This window comes from Podarcis melisellensis (genome assembly GCF_964234715.1).
Source record: "Podarcis melisellensis genome assembly, chromosome: 16".
Classification (NCBI taxonomy): Eukaryota; Metazoa; Chordata; class Lepidosauria; order Squamata; family Lacertidae; genus Podarcis; species Podarcis melisellensis.
This window is the reverse complement of record NC_138533.1, coordinates 29,118,835-29,143,353: the sequence shown is the minus strand read 5'-3', so window position 1 is coordinate 29,143,353 and position 24,519 is coordinate 29,118,835. Positions and strand designations below refer to the sequence as shown.

General features: G+C 47.3%; 1 protein-coding gene across 1 annotated transcript in view; it reads left to right on the top strand.

Annotated features, from left to right (window-relative positions):
- PPIL2 (peptidylprolyl isomerase like 2) overlaps positions 1-21,534 on the top strand; it is a 79,688-nt gene extending 58,154 nt beyond the window's left edge. The window contains exons 15-20 of the mRNA XM_081893380.1: positions 6,960-7,077; positions 8,019-8,075; positions 11,524-11,596; positions 11,765-11,827; positions 12,498-12,637; positions 19,422-21,534. Coding sequence (XP_081749506.1) covers positions 6,960-7,077; positions 8,019-8,075; positions 11,524-11,596; positions 11,765-11,827; positions 12,498-12,637; positions 19,422-19,515 — 545 coding nt within the window. The 3' untranslated portion in view covers positions 19,516-21,534. The remainder of the gene's footprint in view (positions 1-6,959; positions 7,078-8,018; positions 8,076-11,523; positions 11,597-11,764; positions 11,828-12,497; positions 12,638-19,421) is intronic.
- Positions 21,535-24,519: the final 2,985 nt, after the last annotated feature.

Below are 24,519 nucleotides of genomic sequence, written 5' to 3'. Positions count from 1 at the left end.
TTCTCCAAGGCAGTTCCTATTGACACACATCAGCCTTCAAATCAACTCCCAACTCACTTCATTATCCCCATTAGCCATCACCACCTCTCATATTTTTAATTCTTAATTAACTGGGTACACAAAAGAAGTGGGCTGGGTATTCTACCATGGGCTGAGGAAGCCAGCAGCTGGTTTTGTCTCCTTCCTTATTCTGCAGCCCACTTTCCAAGGGAGAACATGAAACCCTTGCTCTTTGTGATTATTGTTGCTGTTGTTGTCCAAATAAAGGTGGCGGTGGTGGCCTAAAGTAGATTTTTGATTCCCCCCAATCCCCTGTAGACCAACACAACAACTACTGTACCTTGGATTTTTAGTTTTTACTAGCACCCCGTCTTTCGCCAGCTAAGGACAGTCTCAAAATGGCAGTACAGGGGATCAGAAGTACACGCTGCACCCCAATCACCATATTCCTAGGTGACCTGTGTATACAGGAACAAATCCACACCTGAGCTTGCAGTTCTTGCACCAAACACTAAAAATGCACCGAGATCATCAAAAGCATTCAGTGAATAGTCCCATTTTACAGGTGAGGTGCACTGAAGTGGAGATAGAATAAATTAACTCAAGGCTAGTTTAGTGGCAGCACTCATAAGTTTGAAACCTTTCATTAACATCTGGGGGACGTCTAAGCCCCCTTGAGATTCCCATTTGGGGGACCCCCCCCCTTTCTGCAAAGAAAAAACATGCAGCTGGAACCAGTGGCGGAGCTTTATGCTCCGGCACCGGGGGGGGGGGCGGAAAGCAGGCGGGGGATGGGGCTGGTGCGCGTCCTGGGAGCATAGCATGCCGCCTGTGGGGGTGTGGTGCCCAGCGCAAGCGGGGGGCAGCCGCGATGGCACCCCACTGGGATCGCGCTGCCGGGGGCGGTGCGCTCCCCCCGCACTCCTCTTCCTCCGCCAGTGGCTGGAACACTTGGGAGGCCAATTTGGAGAAGAAAAACAGAAAATGGGAGAGGGTTAAGCACCTCATCTTTTGCTGTTTTTCAGCTCAAAAGCCACCCCAGCCCCACTTAAGCCACCTTTCCACCTTTCCAGAGGCCGTCTGGGGGATTGTTACAAACACCTACAGTGTAGGTTAACCCCAGTGTCACAAGGGAGAATGAAAGCAAGCTGTCAGTTGGTTGAACAAGAAGCCCTCCCACTTCATTCGCCCAATCCCTTTCCTTCACATCCGCCCCCCTTCCACCCAACTAAGTAAAGTGGCAATTCATTTTGAAATTGCCATGCATGATGCGTTTCCCACCTACACCTGTTGTTTGGAATATTGCAGGTTTTGTTATTTTAACAGGTCCCTCGTTTAAAACGGCACCTGTATGCGGCAAGCATGAAGCTCGCAAGGGAGAGCACATCTTTTCCGTGGCAACAGAGCTGAGTTGCTATGGTTTTGAGAAGCAGTCTGGAGAATGCATGGCCGCTTCAGTATCTCTGGGGAGGAAGCATTGCAAACGCCTGTCTCTTCCCCCCAACCCAGAACTCCCACCCTGCGCACACACAAACACATCATTTATTTTTGTATTCCTCACCCACTCCTTTTATTTAAAAGTCACTATTTTAGGATACCTAAAAGATTGGTATCTCATCTCTTATGTGGCCAGCCAGTCACTGTGCTGTGTAAGAGAGGGCCATTTCTAGCCCAGAATAGCCAGGCTACTGCCCTCCAGGCACTGGAGGTCTTCTCCCAGTTAGATTGCTGCAGTGTGCTTTATGTGGGGCTGCCCTTGAGGTTGGCCTGGAAGCTGCAGCCACTGCAGAAAGCAGCAGCTCATCTGCTCTGTGGGGCAGACTATGGCTACAGTGCTAGACTGCTGTCGGAAGACTTGCCCTGGCCGTCAGCTCGCTAACTGGAAAAGTTGAAGGGGTTGGTCCCGTTGCATAACGCCACCTGTCCACCTTGTGAATAGGATACTGGAAAAGATACCTTATACCAGTGGTTCTCAACCTATGGGTCCCCAGATGTTGTTGAACTACTAGGGATGATGGGAGTTGTAGTTCAGCAACATCTGGGGACCCACAGGTTGAGAAATGCTGCCTTATACAGTGGAACCTTGATTTACGTATGGCTCTAATTACATATGATTCCAGTTACAACCTTAGGTAGGTGCTTCGACTTATGAGCGTTCCTCTGGATACGAACAGAGGCCTTGCCAGCAGCCCGGAGCTCACTCTGCCAGCTTTGGAGCAGCACTGAGGCCTCTGCTGCTGGCTAGAGGGCCCCCATCCCACCCCTAAGCTGTGGAAGAGGTGCCGCCTATAAGAGGCACAGCAGGGCGCACTGCAGCCCCAAATCCCACCGAGGAACTAACCTGAGGAAGTCCAGAGAAGAACCTGGCCTGGCAAGAAAAAAAGTGACCCTGGCCAAAGTGAATCAGCTCTTTATTCAGTGGCGTAGCCTGGGGGGTGCAGGGGGGGCCGGGCGCACCGGGCGCAACACCTGGGGGTTAGGGTTAGGGGGCGCAAATCCATGGGTTAGGGGGCGCAAATCCACGGGCTAGGGGGTGCAAATTACTTGCCTTGCCCCGGGTGCTGACAACCCACGCTACGCCACTGTCTTTACTGACCCTTGCCCCACCCCCAGCTTGTAGCCAGGTAAGCCCACCCGCCCTCGGTGCACATAAAAAAAAAAGTTAATTTTTTTCATCTACAATACTGTCCTGTTTATTTTATAGTACAGTACATTGATTATTGCCTTCATTTTATGGATCTATGGGCTCGTTAGACAGTAAAATCTGTGTTAAATTGCTGTTTTAGGGGGTGTTTTTCATTGTCTAGAACGGATCAATTCACTTTTCCATTGCTTTCTATGGAAAAGTGTGCCTCTACTTATGTACATTTCTAGTCATGACCAGACCTCCAGAGCGGATTATGGTTGTAAGTAGAGGTTCCGCTGTATACCCATGCCTCCTACAAGATCGGCCTCACCCCACATGCGCCTATTTGACCGCTTTGATGGGCAGAGCTGGCACTACTCCCAAGTGCCATGGCTTAACACCCGTCCTTTATTTGTAAGAACTTGGATCGTTTATTGTGGCAATGCTGCCTGTTGAGATCACGCAGGCGCCTTCACTTTACTCTTTCCAGCGCCTGCTAAAAACCTCCTTGTTGAAACAAGCCTATGCTTAGAAAACGGGAGTAATTTTTAATCTCTTTTAGCATTTTGACTTCCGTATGTTTTAAAGTAGGGTTGTGATTTTCGTCTTGCTTTTTACCAGCTTTGTAAACCGCTTTGAGGTTTTCTGCAGTAAAGTGGAGTATAAATTTTGTTAGATGGATAAATGCCGTCTTACCAGTAGGTCTGTTCCATACAATCTAGGAGTCCAAGTGTGGCGGCACCTGCCCTGTGGAACTATAAGCACTGTCTCTATTGCCTTTTGGCACTTAACTGAAGACTTTTTTTTCTCAGCAATCCTTTTAAGTGGAGATCTTTATCCTAATCTGAATCTGTATTGGATTTCTATGCATGATTTGTAAGTGTGTATGAAATTGATAACTTGGGGTGTGTGGGGAGCAGAGCGAGCGGTGGCTGGTGTCCATTGGCACTGCTGGGGGGGGGAGATAGGGAACCCAACAGTAGATGAGAGTCAGAGCCGACGATAGGCAAGGCCGGCTAACTCTAGTCTTGTCTCCATCCATCTCCTCCTCCCCTTTGTTAAGTCCTGCAGAAGTTGCAATGTTTTCTGGCGGCATACAACGGTACGCAGTACCACCACCTTTTCAAAGGGGAGGAGGAGGAGGGAGGGCTCTCAGATCCCGTCAGAGCATCGTGCCTCCTTTCCCGAGCCCAGGAAGCATTTGCCCAGCTCAGGGATGCTCTGACAGGATCCTGGAGCCCAAGCAAGGAGGGCCTCTTCACCTGGGCAGCAGTGCCCTGGTAGGTGGCCGAGGGAGTGTCAGGCACTGACCTGCCCTCACCGCCCAGCCTTGGCATCAGGCCACGCCCCTCCCATGCACTGGCCACGCCCCCTGCTTGCTGGTGAGTACCGGCACTATTTTCCCTGGAAAGAAAGTACAGTGGTACCTCGGGATACATACGCTTCAGGTTACAGACTCTGCTAACCCAGAAATAGTACCTCGGGTTAAGAACTTTGCTTCAGGATGAGAAAAGAAATCTTGCTCCGGTGGCATGGCGGCAGCAGGAGGCCCCATTAGCTAAAGTGGTGCTTCAGGTTGAGAACAGTTTCAGGTTAAGAACAGACCTCCAGAGCGAATTAAGTACTTAACCTGAGGTACCAGTGTACCGTGCAAAAGCAATACTGAGGCTAAAGAGGAAGCAGGCAGCCTCTGCCGTCCCCTAAGTAAAAGAAGGATTGGAAGGGATCAAGACAAAGGTGAAAGGGGCTGAGCCCCGTTTCCCTAATGGAGCAGACTCCATTGCCAGTAGCTTCTGGTCTGCCTCTCCTTATCCCTTCCCTTGGATTCTTCTCCCCTGCTCACTTTGCAGCCTACGTGTTCTGAAAGCCTCCCGAGTACAGCAGAGGCTTTTGGAAGCGGCTGTTCCGCCAGTGATGCGATTCCTCCAGAGGATCATTAAGGTTGTTCTGCAAGCCAAGCCACCTTCTTCTCTGCTTGTTGCAGATGCGTTTTCTGGTGTTTTGTTTCTGGTAATGATGCAAAGTGTGGGGAGGGGGGAGAGAAATCGACTGTATAACTCTGGGAGTGACTCATCTCAGAATGTTCTCTCCTGATTAGCAATAGTCCTGGAAGAAAATGAAAATGTCACATCTGTCATAAATAACACGAAAGTGAGGAGCCCAAAGCAGATGAGCTGCATGCACTCAACCTGAGGTTCCCTTCTGTCTCTGCTCAAGGTGGGGACCAGCTCCTTAGAGGGCTCAAATGCTGCAGCATTGCAAGTCCCACAGGAATCTGAGGGAGGTTGGAGATTTTGGGGGCAGCTACATATGCCCCCTGAGGGTTCTGTGAGATGGATAACGGCCACCTTTTGAGCAGAAGCTTCAGTGATCCCAGTGGAATCCAACAAGGCAGATAGCAAGCTCATTCTCCCAGGGGCCTGTCTGTTGTTTTAGGACTAGCTACCCTGTGGCTCTCTGGATGTTGTGGGACTGCAGCGCCTATCATCCCAGACTACTGGTTTTGCAGAGCTGCTGAGATTTGGTCCAGCAATGTAACGCGGAGGGTGGCAGTCTAGCCCGTTCTACTTTATGTAGCCCAAACAGCCACCATCCACAAACAAGAGAGAGGCATTGCAGGCATGGGGAAGGTTTGCAGAAGTTCTCATTTATAATCGGTAGAGGGGGCGGGGGACACAAACTGCTCATTGACTGCTGAACATCCTCACTGGCCGTGGAATGCCAACACTTAATTTGAACTGGTGGGAGGAGGAATGGAGTGTCCTGGAAGAAGGCATGGCTGGATGGGATGTTGAGCCCAAAGCACTCAGTGCTGCAGCACTGGATCACCGCTCCCTCTTGTATGCATCCAAAATAGACTGAATCTTGCCCAAAATTGCCAGCATTTCTCTTGCCACTGGAAGAGGCGGGGGACGGACGGACACCTGTGAGTTTGCCACCTATGAGACTTCTTTTGCTTGAAGCAGCAGCCTCACCTTGCCTAATGACTGGGCCGGCTCTGGCCAATCCTTATGTTATCAGAATGGCACCGATGTCTGGGATGGACAGGAGTCCAAAGTAGTCAGGGAACGTGCAGGCAGGGGAGAGGATGTGCGGGCAGACGAGGACAATCATGGGGAAGGGGCCCACAATTTGTGCTGTTCTGTGCCCCCCATGAGGCAAGTGCTGTGGGAGTGGTGGAAGTGGGGACCCAAGGGGAAGAGACCAGGCAGCCTGAGACAGGCAGGACAGAAAGGAGGCAGGAGAAGAGTTGCAGGGAATCTCAGAGGTGGAAGAGGCTGCCGTGGTCTCCGGGAGAGCCATGCCTTCGGAATGTCTCCTGTCCTCCCCTCCACAGTCTCTACACACAAGGCAGGGCTTGAAGCGATGGGACTAGCTGGAATCGCTGAGAGTTTGCGCAGACCGCCTCAGACAAGGGGGTTTTGGTAAGCTGAAAGGGGCCTAGTTACGCTGTTGCTTCAACTGTCTGGACTGAAGACCGGAGAGAAGACTAGTCTGAGACCAGAGAGAAGAGACGGTGGAAGAAGATTGGAAGAAGTTTAAAGAATATTTGAAAAAATATGATAATATTTAAATCTTAGAATAGCTTTGGAAGTGGATATACTTTTAGAAGTAGAAGATAGTGTATTTTAAAATAGTATTATTTGTAAGTGATAAAATGTGAAGATTTTTTAATGGTAAAAGTAAGCGTGATTTAAAAAATGGTTAAAAATTATGATATATGTAAACTGCTAAAGATGAGGTAAAATGAAAATCAGATGGGGGGACTTGAGGAAGCCCACCTAACAATGTTTAGAAAAAATAAGGATAAGACAAGAATTTGTATTGTTTTTCTGTTTGTGTTTAGTTTTGTTATAAAATGAATAAAAAAATGGGATGTGGGGAATCAACTGTCTGGATTGGAGCGTGCAGAAGTAGATCACCTAGGCAGCTGGTGCTTTGCCAGTAAAGAAATACACTTCCAAAAAGCTTTTCCTGGTTGGGCTGGGTGTGCTTGGGACAGTTGCCCGTCTTACAAAACAGTCCATCATAACAGCTGCAGGGGTTGCTTGTAACACAGCAATAGCAAAAGCCCAGGGAGAAAAAACATAAGTCTCTAACCTGGTGTCAGCAAAGTTGCCAGGCGGGTTTTGCTGGGGAGAGTCAGTGCTGAGCTAAATGGACCAGCGGCTTGTCTCGCTATGGTGCAGCCTTTCCTTGTGGCATTTTGACCTATCTTGTGTCTATGTGTTTGGGACTGGCGTGACCAGGTGTGGACTTACAGTGATAATAATAATAATAATGATGATGATGATGATGATGATGATGATGATGATGATGATGTTTATTTCAGGGGGAGAATCATATTGGGGGAAGCCTTTCAAAGATGAGTTCAAGCCCAACCTGTCCCACACAGGACGTGGCGTCCTCAGCATGGCTAATACCGGACCCAACAATAACAAGTCCCAGTTGTGAGTAGTCGCTTGGCTCTTCTCTATCTCAAACCCATATAAGGAGCATGCGGAATTCTGTGAAAAGCTTGGGGCTAGGTCTAACAGTTTCACCCTTCACATCCTCTCTTAGCTGTTTTTAAGGCTTACGCGATCCTGTTACTGCTTTTAATCCTCTTGTTTTCCCTTTGCGCTATTCTAATTTTTCTGCAAGCAACCCAAAAGGCTGTTAATGGAAAGGTAGAATCCTTGTGAGGAATCTGTCGTTTTACCATGGGTTGGGACTACAACTCCCATCATCCACGACCCATTAACCACACTGCCTAGGGCTGATGGGAGTTGTAGTCCAACACCACCAGGATGGGGAAGCCCTCCCCTAATTTTTTGCCTTCTGGTTCCGGCTCACTTACAATATCAGGAAAATCATAAAACAAAACAGGAATACATTGAATTGAAATTGGGTATAACAGAGACAACACAGATATAGCGGCTGTTAAAATATATATATTAAATCTTGATCACTAAAATATAACCTAAAATTGTCATTTAAAACCTTAATCATTTTGGTAGTACAGCTTGTTCCCTAAGTTTAATGGCAGTCGCACAGAATTTGGCCACCCTTAGCGTGATCTCTAGATCCTTGTCCTCTACCAGGAGTTTTAGACATTGGAGTTCGGACCCATTTGGAGATTTTTGTATAACAGGAGTGATAAATACTGAGCATATATCCCCGTAGAAACGGCAGCGTAACCAGACATGAGAGTGTGTGTGTGTGTGTGTGTGTGTGTGTGTGTGTATATATATATATATATATATTTGCTTTCGTAGATTTTCACGGGTACAGGAATGCAGGTTTTGGTGTCCTCGGGTGTCTTCCCGTGTAAAAGTTGGAAATATGAAATATTGATGTGTTCTATGGCAGGTTTGTAAGGTCTGTTCTGTCTGTTTTTCCCTCTCTCCAGCTTCATCACATTCCGATCCTGTGCATACCTGGACAGGAAACACACAGTGTTTGGAAGGTAAAAGAAACAAGTTTATTGCAACATACACCATGTTTTCCTATGTACTTGGGCAGCAGAGGAATAGCTGGTGTAGTTAGAGTGGTTAGGGCTGGGGAGACCTGCGTTTGATCTCCAGCTATGCCACAATAGCTCCACTGGAGAGCCTTGGGCTCGCTCCTTGCCTTTCAGTCTAGCCTGCCTTGCAAGAGGGTTGTGAGCAGAAAAGGGCATCAACCCACATATGCTCCTTAGATCAGGTCTTGCCATACTTCTGCATGCATTGACCCCCTGAGGAGCTTCCAAAGTCATCTTTGAACCCGGCCCAAATTCTGAAGAACATAACAAATGTTCTTTGAAACAAACAACATAAATAAATAAATAAATATAATAATGATAGTGACGATTAATTTTGTTCATTGCTTTTTTTTGCCATGGCAACTCAAAGTGACTTGCAATATTTTAAACCAAAAACCAGACACATATATGCATTAAAACCAGCACAAAAAAGCAAATAGCAGCTGTATACCCTTTTTTTAAAAAAGCAGTGAAGCAGCATTTTCTGAGAATACTGCTGTATCCCACACTGATTAAATGCAGAGGTTTCCCATCAGCAAAGAAGGGGCACTCTGTATATGCCCATGCACTTTATTTCTGCGGCTTGTAGTTCCTAATTAGTTTTTTTCACGCTGTACCTTTGTAAACTGGTTTTCCAGCTCCAGGCCCTTTCTGGCCCCATTTCGACCCCTAGGTCTTTATTCAGCCCCTGCACACAGGGGCAGGGTGGGGTGGGGGGTCAGTACTCTTAGGAAAAGGGTGCTATTCAGATGCAGTGGGAATGAACAGAGATAATCTTGAAAAATGGTTTCCATTCTGATGGTTGCTGGCTGCAAGCAGTATCTCCTCTTTGTGCATCAATTGATTTTTCCACTTCTATATTAAAGTGCTTTTATTTGGCACACTGATTGGACCTCTGCATTTTGATAAGCCTGGCATAATATTTCAGACGGCGAGGTAGCACTACCGTTTGCTTGAATAAAACGAGCCAATGGATAAGCAGATGCTGGCTTCAGATTTTGGGGAAAGGGAGACTTGAGCAAGAGTCCTTGTGATTTTTATTTACCGTATTTTTTGCTCTATAAGACTCACTTTTTCCCTCCTAAAAAGTAAGGGGAAATGTGTGTGCGTCTTATGGAGCTAATGCAAGCTGCGCAGCTATCCCAGAAGCCAGGGCAGCAAGAGGGATTGCTGCTTTCACGGCGCAGTGATCCCTCTTCCTGTTCTGAATTCTGAGATTCAGAATATTTTTTTTCTTGTTTTCCTCCTCCAAAAACTAGGTGCGTGTGGTCTGGTGCGTCTTATAGAGCGAAAAATACGGTATATGCCACGTTTTCTGAAAACGCATGCCTCGCTCAAAGCGGTTCCCATGGAAAACAAAACAGAGCACCAGTCTAGGGCTTTAAAGGTCAGCACCAACACTTTGAATTGTGCTCGAAAACGTACTGGGAGCCAATGTAGGTCTTTCAAGACCGGTGTTATATGGTCTCCCAGTCACCAGTCTGGCTGCCACATTCTGGATTAGTTGTAGTTTCCGGGTCACCTTCAAAGGTACAACTCCCATCACCCTGGGCCACTAGCCATGCTGGTTGAGGCTGATGGGTCATTGCGGAACGAAAGCAGAGCATTATGTATTTTGCTGCACGCATTGGAAATCTGCAAACAAATTTTTTGAGTTCTAGGCAGCCCTAATATCAACCTTCAGAATTTGGCTCCTCCAGCTATAAAGGGTGCCATACTTCCGATCAACATCTTAAAATACTTTCCCCCCGGTAAACACAGATTTGCCAAGCGGACATGTAGATTTTTCTTGCTCAGGCAAGTCCCCTTCCCCCCTTCCTTCTGCTCTGTGTTTTCATTTCTCTCCCTAAAGCATTCCAGAGACTTTATTTATTTTATTTTGCATTGTCTCCTGAGCAGGAAACTGTGTTTTGCCTTGGGCTCCAGCCAGCACAATATGGCAAGCTGCTTAATTGATATAATTTAGGAGCAAGAGAGAAAAACACACAAGTGGAAGGAAAAACGTCTCAGGCACAGATGTCAGCAGAGCTGACGAAGGTCTCTTCCTGAATGTAGGGATAAGCGTAGAGACTTTGGGGCCTTGACAAGGCCTGGCCTTAGTGGTGCATTTCCTTTTGGCAGCTGTACAAATAACAGCATTCAAAATTGGTAATTAGTAATAATATGAATCATTGTTATTAATAATATTATTAATACCATTGAATATGAATACCATGTGGTGGAGTGGTTTGAGTGTCATACCAGGTCCTAGGAGACCAGGCCTCTAGTCCACACTCAACCATGTGTTTCTGAAGAGTGGGGTTTGAGGGAGGGGTTGCTTGATTTGGGTCCTAAAAAAGGTTCCCCCCTCCCCCTTTTTTGGAGGCTGCCAGCATGTGATATTCTGGATTTTTTGGATTATTAAAGCCCAATTAAAATAAAGATCCCCAATAAGAAAGCTTGAGTTTATTTGTGAGAAAAGGCTTCAGGACTTAAATCGGGGGCAATTAAAAATGTAGAGCACATCTGTTGGGTGAGCTTTGTGTCTTCAGCGTCGTGTAAAGGCTTCTTCTGTTGCTGTCAGCCTGAAGCGTCGTTATAAAAAGGAGCTGCTGCTGTGAACTTTCTAAAGCACATAGAAACCATTTGTGAAACAGCTTGGTGGAAACACCCCTAAGTCTTCTCCCTTTCCTGGTCAAGAAGAGATTAGGACTCTATCCACTGAACTTTGTGTTTTCATCCTGACTGGCAGAGGACTGAACCATTTATCATTCAAACCGAAACTTGGGCAGGATTATTTCCTTCTGCTGGATGGCCAAAGTTTGCGGTAGTTGCTGCTCCTTGGGGGTATTTTTTACTAATTTTATTTAGAACGGCTTTGCGTCGCTTTTCCAGTGTTCAAATCCTCTTCCAGATAGCGACTAAAATACATGCAACATAATGAAAATCTAAAATAATGGAAAAGCGGAAGTAGTCGTGTCGGCCTACAACAAAAAAATCACAAAGTCCGCTTTAAGGTGATACTTTTTTTTTTGCTTTTTTAATTTTTTAAAATAATTTTTATTAAGTACAAATTAGAAAACATACATATTTACAACAAAAGAAAATAAAAAAAAGAAAATACCTATAACCAAGGACAAAAATTAGAGAATACTTTGCCTCTTTTCATATTTACAGTTATTTATACCTCTGTAAAATGTTATTCAAAATAAAGTAGTGAAATGAAAGATAAGATTTCAGAAAAAAGAACAAAAAAAAGAAGTAAAAGAAAAGGATCATAGGTGAAATTTTTTTAAAGTAAATGAAAGTGACCGAAATGTCGCAAATGCTTTTGGAACGATGCCTTCCGCCCCCCTCTTTCTCCCCACTTTGTTTTATCCCTCCACTCAGATTGTCTCTTTTTCTTTTACAGAGTGGTCGGTGGCTTTGAGACGCTGACAGCAATGGAGAACGTGGAGAGTGATCCCAAAACAGACCGTCCCAAGGTAGCATCACCTGCAGCAACAGGTTACTCGCCTGAACTTTGTGACTTCATTGTCCTCCGCCACTCCTGCGCTTGAGCACACTTTAAGCCCAAAGTTCAGGAGCGGTGGCACTGATCCGTGGAGCGCACCATATACTTAACCCACCCTCTCGTCTCCTTTTGTCCCCAGGAAGAAATAAAAATCACGTCGACGACTGTTTTCGTTGATCCATACGAAGAAGCAGATGCTCAGGTGATGATGGAAACTTGGGACATAAGCAGGCTAGCACAGAGAGCTACTCAAGCAGGAAATTAATTTAATACCTCCCTAGGCAGCCCTTAGCTCTGTGTGTGTGTGTTTGGTTGTGTCTGCGCTTTTGAATTTGAAGAAAACCTGACTTAATCGGATTTTATTTATTTACAACATTTGGGCGTGACACGCCCTTTAGGCAAGATTGTTTTACAGTTTACTTGTTTCTTTCTGATTACCTTTCTCTCTTACCTGCCTCCCCCCCCCCATGAGCTCAAGGTGGCGTACATAGTTCTGCCCCCTTTGTTCCATTTTATCCTCATAAAAAGTGCAGACGATCCCATCTTTTGACTAGTTTAGTTGTTGATTTTCTGCATTTATATCCCACCTTCTTCTGCGAGGAGCTCAAGGCGTGGTTCTTCCACTCCTCATTTCATTCCCCCACAGCAAACCCTGTGAAGGGGGTCAAGATGAGAGGCAGTGACTGGCCAAAGGCCACTCAAGGGAACTTCATAGCCAAGTGGGAGGATTTGAACCCTGCTCTCCCAGGTCCTAGTCCAGCACGCTCACCGCTTCGCCACACTAGCTCTCGATATCTAGATAGATGACCCTCTGGTCTGTTTGATATCATGCCTTTGGGGACCTTACCTGCTCTTGTGTCTTTTCTTCAAAGGTTGCCAAAGAGAGAGAGAAGGCCCAGCAAGAGGAGGAGGCAGCCAAGGAGAAGACCAAAGTCGTCGTCCCAAAGAAGGAGCAGCACATTCCGAAGACGTACCGGGAGGGTGTCGGGAAGTACATCAACATAGCTGCAGCGTGAGTTGTGCGACTGAACTTGAGAAGTGAAACTGCTCCGCATCTTTGTTACGTAGGCAAGATCAGACTGTTTGCCTTTTAGCCCCCAGTATTGTCAACTCAGGGACGCGGGTGGCACTGTGGGTTAAACCACAGAGCCTAGGACTTGCCGATCAGAAGGTCGGCAGTTCGGATCCCCGCAACGGGGTAAGCTCCCGTTGCTCGGTCCCTGCTCCTGCCAAACTAGCAGTCCAAAAGCACGTCAAAGTGCAAGTAGATAAATAGGTACCACTCCAGCGGGAAGGTAAACAGCGTTTCCGTGCGCTGCTCTGGTTCGCCAGAAGCAGCTTAGTCATGCTGGCCACATGACCTGGAAGCTGCACACCGGCTCCCTCAGCCAATAAAGCGAGATGAGTGCTACAACCCCAGAGTCGGCCATGACTGGACATAATGGTCAGGGGTCCCTTTATCTTTACCTTATTGTCAACTCTAACTGGCAGCACACTCTCCAGGATATCAGGGCGGGTGTCATGTGCAACAGTCAAAAGCTGAAGGTGTTGGAGATGGGAATGTTTTCAGGAGGCGGCGGGTGGGGACAAGAGTAGTAATTATTATTATTATTATTAGATTTATCTCAGTAGTGTTTGAGTGAAACAGTGAAAGTGAGTAGCTGTCAGGCTTCAGGGGCTCGGCTCCACACAACCCACCAGCAGTAGATAAGCAGAACAAAGCGATAGAAATCTCTTACCAGTTAGAAAGTTTACTGAGCACAGCGAGAGAACAAAGAATCCATTCCTAGGATGAAGGTGCTCCCAATTAAGGGTGCCACCCACTTCCCCCCTAGTCACCCCCGTCACTTCTTGCATCTTGCAACCTGATCTCAAAAGCACTGTGCTTTTTCTGAGCTGCCACCTTATCTGCTCTCCTTGACCTTGGGCTGAGCGGATGGACGCTTTCCAGCAAAAGTGAATCTGTTAACTCACTCTCTCGTCCAGTTCTTCTCCTAGCTCAGGGGTCAGCAACCTTTTTTAGCCACCATCCCTCAGACCATGTGGTGGGCCGGACTATATTTTTAAGGGGAAAAAATGAACAAATTCCTATGCCCCACAAATAACCCAGAGGTGCATTTTAAATAAAAGGACACATTCTACTCATGTAAAAACATGCTGATTCCCGGACCGTCCGCGGGCCGGATTGAGAAGGCGATTGGGCCGCATCCGGCCCACAGGCCTTAGGTTGCCTACCCATGTACTAGCTGTTCACCACCCAGTTCTTCGGTCTTCTGAACTATGTCCCTCTGCAAACCACTGTTCCAAATCTGTACTGTCCCACTGCTCCTGGGAAGATTCAGGAGCAGGGGGAGGCTCCCACCGTTCTTCCGCTTTACCGCCCTCCTCAGCACAGTCCCTGACATCAGCAGGTTATTTTCTCTCTCAAACACACAACATATGAACACTGCCTGTCTTGTATCGCAAGCTTTACTACTACTACTACTAAATTTTATTTATACCCCACCCTCCCCAGCCAAGGCCAGGCTCAGGGCGGCTAACAAGCAATAATAAAAACAAGTTGAATGAATACAACTTAAAAACAAGATTAAAATACAACATTAAAACATTAAAATGCAGCCTCATCACAGGAGGAAAAAGAAAGAGGGGGAGGGAATCAAATCGACTCCAAGTCAAAGGCCAGGCGGAACTCTGTCTTACGGGCCCTGCGGAAATAAATCAGATCCCACAGGGCCCTGGTCTCATGAGGCAGAGCGTTCCACCAGGTCGGAGCCAGTGTTGAGAAGGCCCTGGCTCTGGTTGAGGCTAATCTAACTTCCTTAGGGCCCAGGACCACTAGGGTGTTGCTATTTATGGACTTTAAGGTCCTCCGTGGGACATACCAGGAGAGGCGGTCCTGTAGGTACGAGGGTCCTAGGCCGTGAAGGGCTTTAAAGATTAAAACCAGCACCTTAAACCTGATCCCGTACTCCACCAGGAGCCAGTTCAGCTGGCATAGCACTGAGTGAATGTGATCTCGCAGTGAGGACCCCGTAAGGCATTCTGCACCCGCTGGAGTTTCTGGGTCAGTCTCAAGGGCAGCCCCACGTAGAGCGAGTTACAGTAGTCAAGCCTGGAGATGACCGTTGCATTGATCACAGTGGCGAGGTCAGGGCAATGCACCTGCTTTGTCCCATATTCAGACCACAGGATCTCTAGCTGGGACAGAGAAGCTGTGGCTGCCCATATGTGGTTGGACACCAGATTAATCTTGCATCAGCAAGGCCAAAGGTTCCCAGGTTGCTCGTTCCTGATCTGAAGCATCTGTTGCATTTGAGCTGTAACTGGCCATTTAGGTTTCAGCCAGTTTGTCTCCTGAATGGGATGGCCGTTCCCTCCATGTTTAGAGTAGTGCATTTTGTCCTTGCTGCTGCTGCTAACGCTACATCCAAAGTCCTTGCTTCTGAACCTGACCATTAGCCCACCTAGTCAACATCCTGTTCTCAAAGTAGCCAACCCAGTATGTATGGGAAGCCCAAAAGCAGGAGCTGAGGGCAACAGCCGTCTCACCACTTGAAACATACTTTTAAAAGAAAGCAAGTTGGGAATCTAGGACTTATGGTTCCTCCATCACTGTAGATGCCCATCTGTGGATGGAAGGAGTCGAATGGCAGCTGAGTGGAGCTGAAGGGGTGGGCCTCCCTGTCTCCCCTTTCCCTCATGATAGTGTTGGCTCAAGCGTTCATCCCAGTAAATCACTACAAAGTATTAAAATGCCTGGAACGCTTGGGGAGGTTTGCAGAGGAGAGCGCATTTTCACCAAGTTCCTCCTGTCTCTTTTTCCTTCCCTTGAAAAATAAATAGCGAGTGAATGAGAGAGGGGAAAAACTTGAACGAGTGAACGATGGAGAATTGATGGCAGTTACCCTGATGTGATCCACTTTAGATTAGACTAGGGCCCACCAGTTGAAGACAAACAGCCTGAGGCGAAGGTGTGATGTTTCGTTGACCGATGTTGCTTCTTGCCTGTGATACAAAGCCATGCCAGCAGCCCATTGAGTTTAAAATTGCTTTTTCTCCTCCAGTCTTGGTTTGCCATGAAGATGCGGAGGGGAAATAATTGATGCCTGTTTGCAGGGAGTCTGGCTCCTCTGGCGTGCTTCTCTTTCACTCCTCTCTTCCAGCGTGGTGTAGTGGTTAAGAGTGGAAGTCTCGTAATCTGGTGAACCGGGTTCGCTTCCCTGTTCCTCCACATACAGCTGCTGAGTGACCTTGGGCCAGTCACACTTCTCTGAAGTCTCTCAGCCCCACTCACCTCACAGAGTGTTTGTTGTGGGGGAGGAAGGGAAAGGAGAATGTGAGCCGCTTTGAGACTCCTGAAGGGGAGTGAAAGGCGGGATATCAAATCCAAACTCCTCCTCCTCCTCCTCTTCTTCTTCTTCTTCTTCTTCTTCTTCTTCAGTTCCATTTTTTAAAAGGGGAGAGTGTAGCTTGATGGGAGGATCATTTGGAGTCCATGGCCTGCCCTCCCTTTGTTCACATAGTCATTAGACAACTGTGAGTGTGAGCAGGAGATGGTGGCAGCCTCAGGAGGAGTCAGGAATAGCAGGGGTGGGTGGTGGTGGGAGCTGCAGGGTTTAGCAGCTGCCTTTCCTAGGAAAGTCAGCGTTGCACACAGATCAAGAGTTCCTAAGCACTGAAAAGATGACGATACCCCATTTGTAATTCAAAATGAACCCAACGAGAAATGGAAAGACAACTTTTTGCTTTTTTGAAACGACTCGAGATTTGACGTGTGTGCCAAAATGCATATGCATTCGTGTTATACGCAACCCATGGTGGGATCTGATTTCAAGGTGCTGGTTTTAACCTTTAAAGCCCTATATGGCCTAGGACCCTTGTACCTACGGGACCACCTCTCCTGTTATGCCCCACAGAGGACCTTACAGTCTTCAAATAAAAACATCTTTGAGATCCCAGGCCACAGGGAGGTTAGGCTGGCCTCAACCAGAGCCAGGGCTTTTTCAGCCGTGGCCCCGATCTGGTGGAACACTCTGTCACAAGAGACTAGGGCCCTGCGGGACTTGACATCTTTCCGCAGGGCCTGCAAGACAGAGCTGTTCCACCAGGCCTTTGGCCAGGGCACAGCCTGACTCCCTCCTTTGGCAATCCTCACAGAACTCTAGCCCAATGGTTGCCATCAATTTGATTCAGAATTGACTTTAGAATGAACTGATTTTAGAGTGTATTTTAATTAATTGATTGTGATTTTATGTAAACTGTGTTACTTTTACTGTTGTTAGCCGCTCTGAGCCCGGCTTCGGCTGTGGAGGGCGGGATATAAATAAAATTTTATTATTTTATTATTTATTATTATTATTATTCATAGAATAGTTTGTAGAGTTGGAAGGGTCCCCGAGGGTCATCTAGTCCAGTTCCTGCAATGCAGGAATATTTTGCCCAGTGTGATGGAGCTCGAACCCATGACCCCGAGATTAAGAGTCTTGTGCTGTACCAATTTCATCGCGGTCTTTAAATCTGCATTAGGAGCATGGCCCCCTGGTTTCCTTTTTGGTTTGGTTTCGGTGGGGATACATAATGATAAAAAAAGAACAGGGGAAAATGGGGAGAGACGGCGCAATGGAGTATAAGGAAGTCTAAAAAAGTTCTGGTTTTCACCATGATATCCACATTGGTGCTTTTTAAAATATATATATACTAAATCCTTTCAAAAACTTCTCAATTTGTGTGTGTGTTCCTGCTTCGTTGGTGCCCGAAGCATCTACTTAGTCTTCCCATTGGGTAACCCAGCACTGCTTGCTCCCTGAGCAAAGGCACTAAGAGTAGGATGGAGTGTGAGACGAGAGCAGCCTCAGCTTTGCAATACATTGGGGCTTCCGAGACCAGCTGGTGTTCCTTGGCGGGGGGGGTCTTGGCGAGCTCAAGGCCAACGCCCACCCAGATTTGCTAGCCACACTGAGGTCCAGCTCCGAGGGCCTTCTGGTGGTTCCCTCACTGCAAGAATTAAAGTTGCAGGGAACCAGGCAGAGGGCCTTCGCAGGAGTCGCGTCCCTGTGGAATACCCTCCCATCAGATGTCAAGGAGATAAATGACTGTGCAACTGAAGGCATCCCTGTATCAGGAAGTTTTTTAATATTGGATGCTTTTATATTTGTTGGAAGCCTCCCAGAGCGGCTGGAGCAACCCAGTCAGATGGGTACAAATAATAAAAATTTTATTGTTACTGTCAGAGCCACCCGTCTGGTCCCAGCTCACAAGAGACCCAATTCCAATCCGGTTTATTTACAGAAAGTCTTTATTGAAGATCATGGTTGCGTTTACCTTCCATCTTTGTGACTCTACGTCTGTACCGTTAGATCGCTGAAGTACCCTCTGAATCTGTCCCGCCTCGGCACCAATTTAAGAGCCTTGTGCTGGACCACCTCTTCCTCTCCTTCCTTTTCCGCAGGGTCTTTCTGCCCCCCTGGGTTCCCCCTCGCCGGGACTCGCCCGAGGCTGAATCCTCTGACGCCTCCGCCCCCCTCCTTCTCGCTTTGGGGCCGGGCTCCTCCCCAGGGCTCTCCTCACTTCCGCGCGCCTCTACATTTGAACTTGGCGCGCGTACGTTGCTTCTGACCTTTCTCTCGACCGCTACACTGCTCCCGGTGCTACTCTCCACCCCCTCCGGCTGAGCGTCCTGCTCCGATCTCCTTCCCCTGTCTCCTTCTTGCTCTGCTCCCTCTGACACACTGGTAACTCCACCCCCTTCACTCCGTTCCGGCTGAGAAGCTGGCTCCTGTGTCCTACTCCTACTGAGGCTTCTCCCTTCTCCCCCCTGTTCCTCCCTGCTTCCCCCTTAGCCCCCCTTTGGTCTGACCAGGGGGGCTCCCTTCTGGGAGTCTTCTGACTCACTGGACAAACTCATGGACGACCTTTGGTCATCGTCATCCTCCTCCTCATCTCTCTGGGATTCTTCCCCCTCGCTCTCTGTCTCCTCCCCCATCTGCTCTTCTCTCCCTGAAACCCTGACAGTTACTATTAGTCGAAAAGCAGGATATAAATCTACGAAATACATAATTTTTAAAAAGCAAACAGTACCTCAGGTTCTTCGTGTTTTTGAGCAAGAGAAGAGGCCAGTACTCTGCTGCTCAGCAGATGGCAATGGGGACTGAAACATAGCTCAGGCATTCCGCTCTGAAGGCAGCAGGTTCAATCCCCAGCATCTCGCTAAAAAATGAATCTCAGGTGGACTTTTTGTGGGAGGCTCCAGAGAGCGTGCTGCTGATCGGAGTAGACCAGCATTTGCCAACTTGGTGCCCTCCAGATGTTTTAGGCTTCAACTCCCATTAGCCACACAGCACAACTGCTGTGGCTGAAGGGAGTTGTAGTTCAAAACATCTGGAGGACTCGCAAGTGTTCAGATGCTCCACTAGACAGTACGAGACTGGCTGAACAAGTCGTCTTACTATACAGAAGCTTTATGTGTTCATAGGAAAGCCACACCCACCCCGTGGTTTCATTGGGGAGGCCCAGATTCACACACCCTATTCAGTAACAGAACAGTACCGAGTGACCAGTCACCCTTTTTCAGCCTAACCTGCTTCACAAGATGGTTGTGAGGATCAAGAGGAGGGAGGAGTGCTGATCTTTGGATTGATTGATGGGTGGGGCAGAAGATGTAAATGAAAAGGGCTACCCTCCATCCTGGTTGCATGGACTGAGAAGGAAGTCCGGTTGAACTCATTGGGGTTCGTTTCCCCAGGTGGGTGGGGTTAGGCTCACAGCCTGAGCCCTGACCAGTGTGGTTTCCATTCCAGGAAGCGAGTGGCTGAAGATGATGGGCCGTCCACCAGCACAGCTGCAAAGAAAGAGAAGAAGAGCACAGGCTTTGGGGACTTCAGCTCCTGGTAGGGACCAAAAACCCAACCGTAACCAAGCCTGGACTCTGGACAGAGAAAGCCCAAGTTGTACATCTCCCCTGCAGCAGGCAAAGAAACCCAAACCCAACCAGTTCAAAACAATTTCCTAACATGGTTTAAGTCAGATTTCTTTGCCCTTTCTCTTTCTCTCTCGAGCCCTTCTCAGGAAGAACCGTTTTGCTTTTTCAGCGAGCTGCTGTGCTCCCTAATTCAAGGAGGACTCTTAATGCTTTGTTGCTCAGTAGATTTATCAGCAGAACACGAGAGGATGCTAAAAACAGATGAATGAGTGAGGTTCTATTCCCAGCTTAAATGGGTAATTGCCAGATTTCAGAGGAGGCGGCGAGAGCATTAGCGCTGTACCCTTGTTGCAGGAGACACATAACCCTTTACGCCTTCCCAATTTTAATTTGTAAACACCGCCTGAGCAGCCTCCCTCCATTTCACACCTCCTGCTGCACTGTATGAGAGCAACCTTACTGCTGCTTAGAAGCATCCACCCCTTCTCTCTGTGGGCTCTGGGATCATAACAGAGCTGCAGCTGTCCAGTGTCCTCTCAGGAATACAGCTCCGAGCTACCAGGTTTGATGGAGGTATCTGCATCAGTTCGGTTCAGAACTTCGGCTTGCAGGCACAAATCGAAGCTTGACTGTCCCCCCCCCCCCATTTCTGATGTGCAGCGTGAAGAGGTTGCAGCCCAGTTAGAAAAATGACCTCTCACTTTAAGAAGCACAGGGACCAGACTGGATGGTTTGCTCACTCCTTTGCCCACAATTTTAATCATTTGCAAATTCCCTCCAAATGCTTTTGACCCTTTGGGGTGACCCTTAGGAGGAGAATCAGCTAGAAGATGCCATTTGGAGAGGAATCGGTCAGCAAGGAGCAGTTTGCGCCTTCTCTCTGCTTGAAGCTAGCCCCTCCTAAACCTACTATCCTCATTAACAAAAATGGCCGCCCAGCAGTGACCGTGTGCATTTCTGTGCAATGCGCATTCTGCCCTTTCTGCTAAATATGGGCAGAGTTAAGGTGTGCCTGCAGCCCCACATTGCTTAGAAGCATTGGCTAAGTGAATGCCAAATGCCAATTTATAGTCCAATGGAGACAAGTTTGCTTATGTATATATGTATTTCTATTTTCATATAATTCAAAAATTATATTTATAGGTAAAGAAAAGAAGTATCCCCACCACCACCGGCACAGATATGTGCAACTTTTCTAGCTGTCTGGATTGCAGGAAATCTGTCAAAAGGGCTCGCTGTTAGCAGGAAGTTGTAATAAAAGAAAGACGCTAGCTAGACTGTCATTATTTGTTTTTACTCTTTGGTCTTGTTCACATGTAACAGTAAACCGTAGTCAGTAATAAACCATGGCTTACTCTGAACAAGCAGTGTGCTACTTAGTCACTTCCTCTCTGTTCTGCCTTGTCCCCTCTGGGAGAAACAAACTGAGTGCTGATTCTAACATAATACTGAATCAAGCTTTGTGGTTCGTTTCTCCCCCAGACTGGCAGGGTGGAGCAAAAGGAGTGAACTGGTTTTTGGGCACCAGAAGTTGCTAATGATGGGTTACTGTTATGTGCTACCTGGGCCGGTATCCAAAAGCAGTGAAACCACCTCTTGACGAAAGTTGCCCAGATAATGTGGCCAGTCCTACTTCTCCACTTCCAATGTGCAGACCACACCCTCCCTGGGAGCCAGCGTAGAATATTTAAATGATCTTTGCAGACTGAGCAACAGGGATTGCTGCTAAAAGACTGGCTCCGAATTCCATCCCCTAACAACCATCCTAATAGCAGCACCCTGGCCAGACACATTGGAGTATTTACTTCTACTGCTTGGAAATCCCTTGGCAAGAAGTGAGGACCTCTTCCTTGAGAAAATAACTTTTTATATCGCAGTACCACCTTGTTAATGAAGAAAGAAAACATCAAGTCCCCTTGACACAAAATTGCAGCAGGACAATTTCTGTGATATGGTGTTTTCCCCCATTAAAGATTTAAATTTTCATTTGCTTCCTGCTTTCCCGTTCAGTTTTTCCGGGACCTTGCCAAAACTCTTTTGTTTGGCTTGCCAGGAAATGAGTCACCTATATTTTCTAAGATTCTTCCTGGAGCCTTGATTTCTTTTGAGGAAATGGTTTGCAGCTCTGTAAGGAATTCAGCCTTGTTTGAAAAGATGATCACGGAGCCTGCAGTTTATTTGCTGTGTGTGTGTTTAAAGCAGAGACAAGAAGTGTCAACAGCTGGCCTTCTGGGCGGCTGGTGTGAGGAGCGTAGTGCACCAGAAAAGTCCACTGCCTTTGGTCCAAGCTGGTTGCCACTGCTGCTTACTTAAAAGCTATCTTCTTCTTTAGTGATCACTCATAGCCGAGTAAGATTGTCTTCCATGAACACGGTTTTAACAGTGAAACTGTGAGGGACTGTGGAGGCCAATTCTGGATCCACACGTCCTTCCACAGTGGGGACATAGGTTTCTGGGCGGGAGTTGATCACGGTGAGAGTTTGCCAAGCGTACCTTCCTCTTAGCACATTTCTCCCTTTCGGCCTGAGTTCAAGCATCTTCAAAGCCCATGACACCTTTGGTAAAGGCTGTTCTCCAACTGGAGCGCTTGCAGGCCAGTGTTTCCCAGTTGTCAGTGTCTATACTAGATTTTTGAAGTTTTGCCTTGAGAGTGTTTAAACCTGTTTTGTTGATCACCAGCATTACACTTTCCATTTGTAAGTTCGGAATACAGTCATACCTCATGTTGCATCTGCTTCAGGTTATGTGTTTTCGTGTTGCGTCTCGCGGCAACCCGGAAGTACCGGAACGGGTTACTTCCGGGTTTCGCCGCTTGTGCAGAAGTGCTGAATCGCACCATGCGCATGCACAGACATGGCGCTTTGGCTTGCGTCAGTTCTGTGTTACAGACGGGCCTCCGGAACGGATCCCATCTGTAACACGAGGTTCCACTGTAGAGTAGTTACTTTGGAATACAATAATCAGGCACCCACACAACATGACTAGTCCAGCGAAGTTGATGTTGAAGAATCATTGCTTCGGCACTGGCATTAGTTCACCTGTCTTCCCAAGTGACGTGTACAATTTTTCAGAGATACTGTTGATGGAATCTTTTCAAATATACGCAATTTCACCTAAATGTGTGGTGCCTTGGAACGTAACCCCCGCTTAAATTGGGAATTGCCTGTACTGCATCCAAGCTGTGTGCAAGGGATGCCATACTTGGAAAAGGGAAGAGATGGTTTAAAATGAATTCTGATTAAATGCCTGGAAATAACAACAGAGTGGGAGCCTGCTTGACTTCAGCCGGTGGGGAGTTCCATAAAATGGAGCCTACATTTCTAAAGGTATGGCTCCTGGTACGTATGAGTCATTCATCGGAGCTATGAGGGACCACAAACCGTGACTCCCCTGTAGACCTCAGGGATATAAGAGGTTAGACGTATCCTGGACCCAAGATGTCTAGTTGCTCACCTGTCCTCTGAGCAGCAGTCCAGACTGATCCCAACCCCAAAGAGAAGGAATCACTGCTTGGTCATTTGTCATTACTCTAGAGGTGTGTGTCATTGTTTGTGAAAGTTACTGCTTTGGAGAATCTCACACCAAATACCTCCCAAAATCTGAAACCAGCCCTCCTTCACTTTTTTTCTGTTCTCATCTGTCCTCACAGAAGGCGGCTTCCTGGGGGCAGGGGGTAGAATATATCAGGGTTGAACAGAAGATGCAGGAATTAGACTATATAAGCCAAACCGGTGCTTTAAAAACGGACAGCACTATTACAAAGGAAAAAGCAGGTTTTAGCAGGAGCAAAGGTCTGATGAGCGAAAGGAAATCAAAACTGTCTACATCAAAAGTGCTTCTGAGACAAGAGGCTTGCTGCCTGGAACTGAATACAGAATCACCCAGATGTATGAAGCAGAAGACGAGAGAGAGAGTGTTTATAAAGAAAAGCAATTAATTCTGTTTGCTGCAGATTGGTTTTCAATTTGTGGCTGGACATGCAAGAGGAAATAGTTATCTTGAAGAAGACAGGCAGTGCCTCTTTCCCTGTGACTTTAGAACCTCTCGCTCAAAATCATTGATCAGCTAAACAAAAGAGGGTTGGGAAGGGATGAAAGTTGGCAGAAACCATTTCTTACCCTAATTGGTGACACTTTCAGGCATTGTGTAACTGAGGACTTGTTCATGAGTCACTTGCTTATGTGACAGCACACTGACGCCACAACATGTGACTGTCTTCCATTTGAAAGCCATAAATTCTACTTCAGATGGTCTCGTATTCCAGGGCTTAACTGCAGCCTGAGCTTAGATCAGGGTTTCCCATACCTGGGTCTCCAGCCGATTTTGGACTACAACTCCCATCATCCATAGGTAACAGGACCAGTGGTCAAGGATGATGGGAATTGTTGTCCAACAACAGCTGGCGACCCAAGTTTGGGAAACGCTGGCCTAGCAGGTGCTTATTACTACCGCTGTGCCAGGGAAAAGTTTGCCTGCCTAACTTGTGCACCAGAAGTTCCTGTTTAAAAGTACTTCAACAAAACATGGCTGGAGAGTGGGGCTGGGGCTCCAGTGATATACAGTCGCTGGCACTGTAGTCTCCAAAATTGGCTCTATATTTTAAAACAACAACATTCAAGTGAGCAGTGGAGTAACGCTATAGGGGATCAATATTCAGGAGGTCATGTCTATCTTATGCCCTGTTCACAGATCATAGGAGAACACTGTTCCCTTTGTTTATATAAGCACAATCAATATGCATGGTGCCTTTACATGCTTGCTTCATTAATTGTTGGGCCCTCCTCCTCAATCTGTGGAAAGAAAAGTAGCTGAAGTTAGCCCTGCCACTGGGCCAACTATCACTCTGCGTTGTATCCAGTGCAGTACTATGTTAAAGTCGCCTGTTGGTATAGTTGTTGCTCCGATGGAATGTTGTTATGCAAGGGGAAAAGCAGGTACATCATCAAAATAGTGTGCAACAGATTGCACAAGAATCA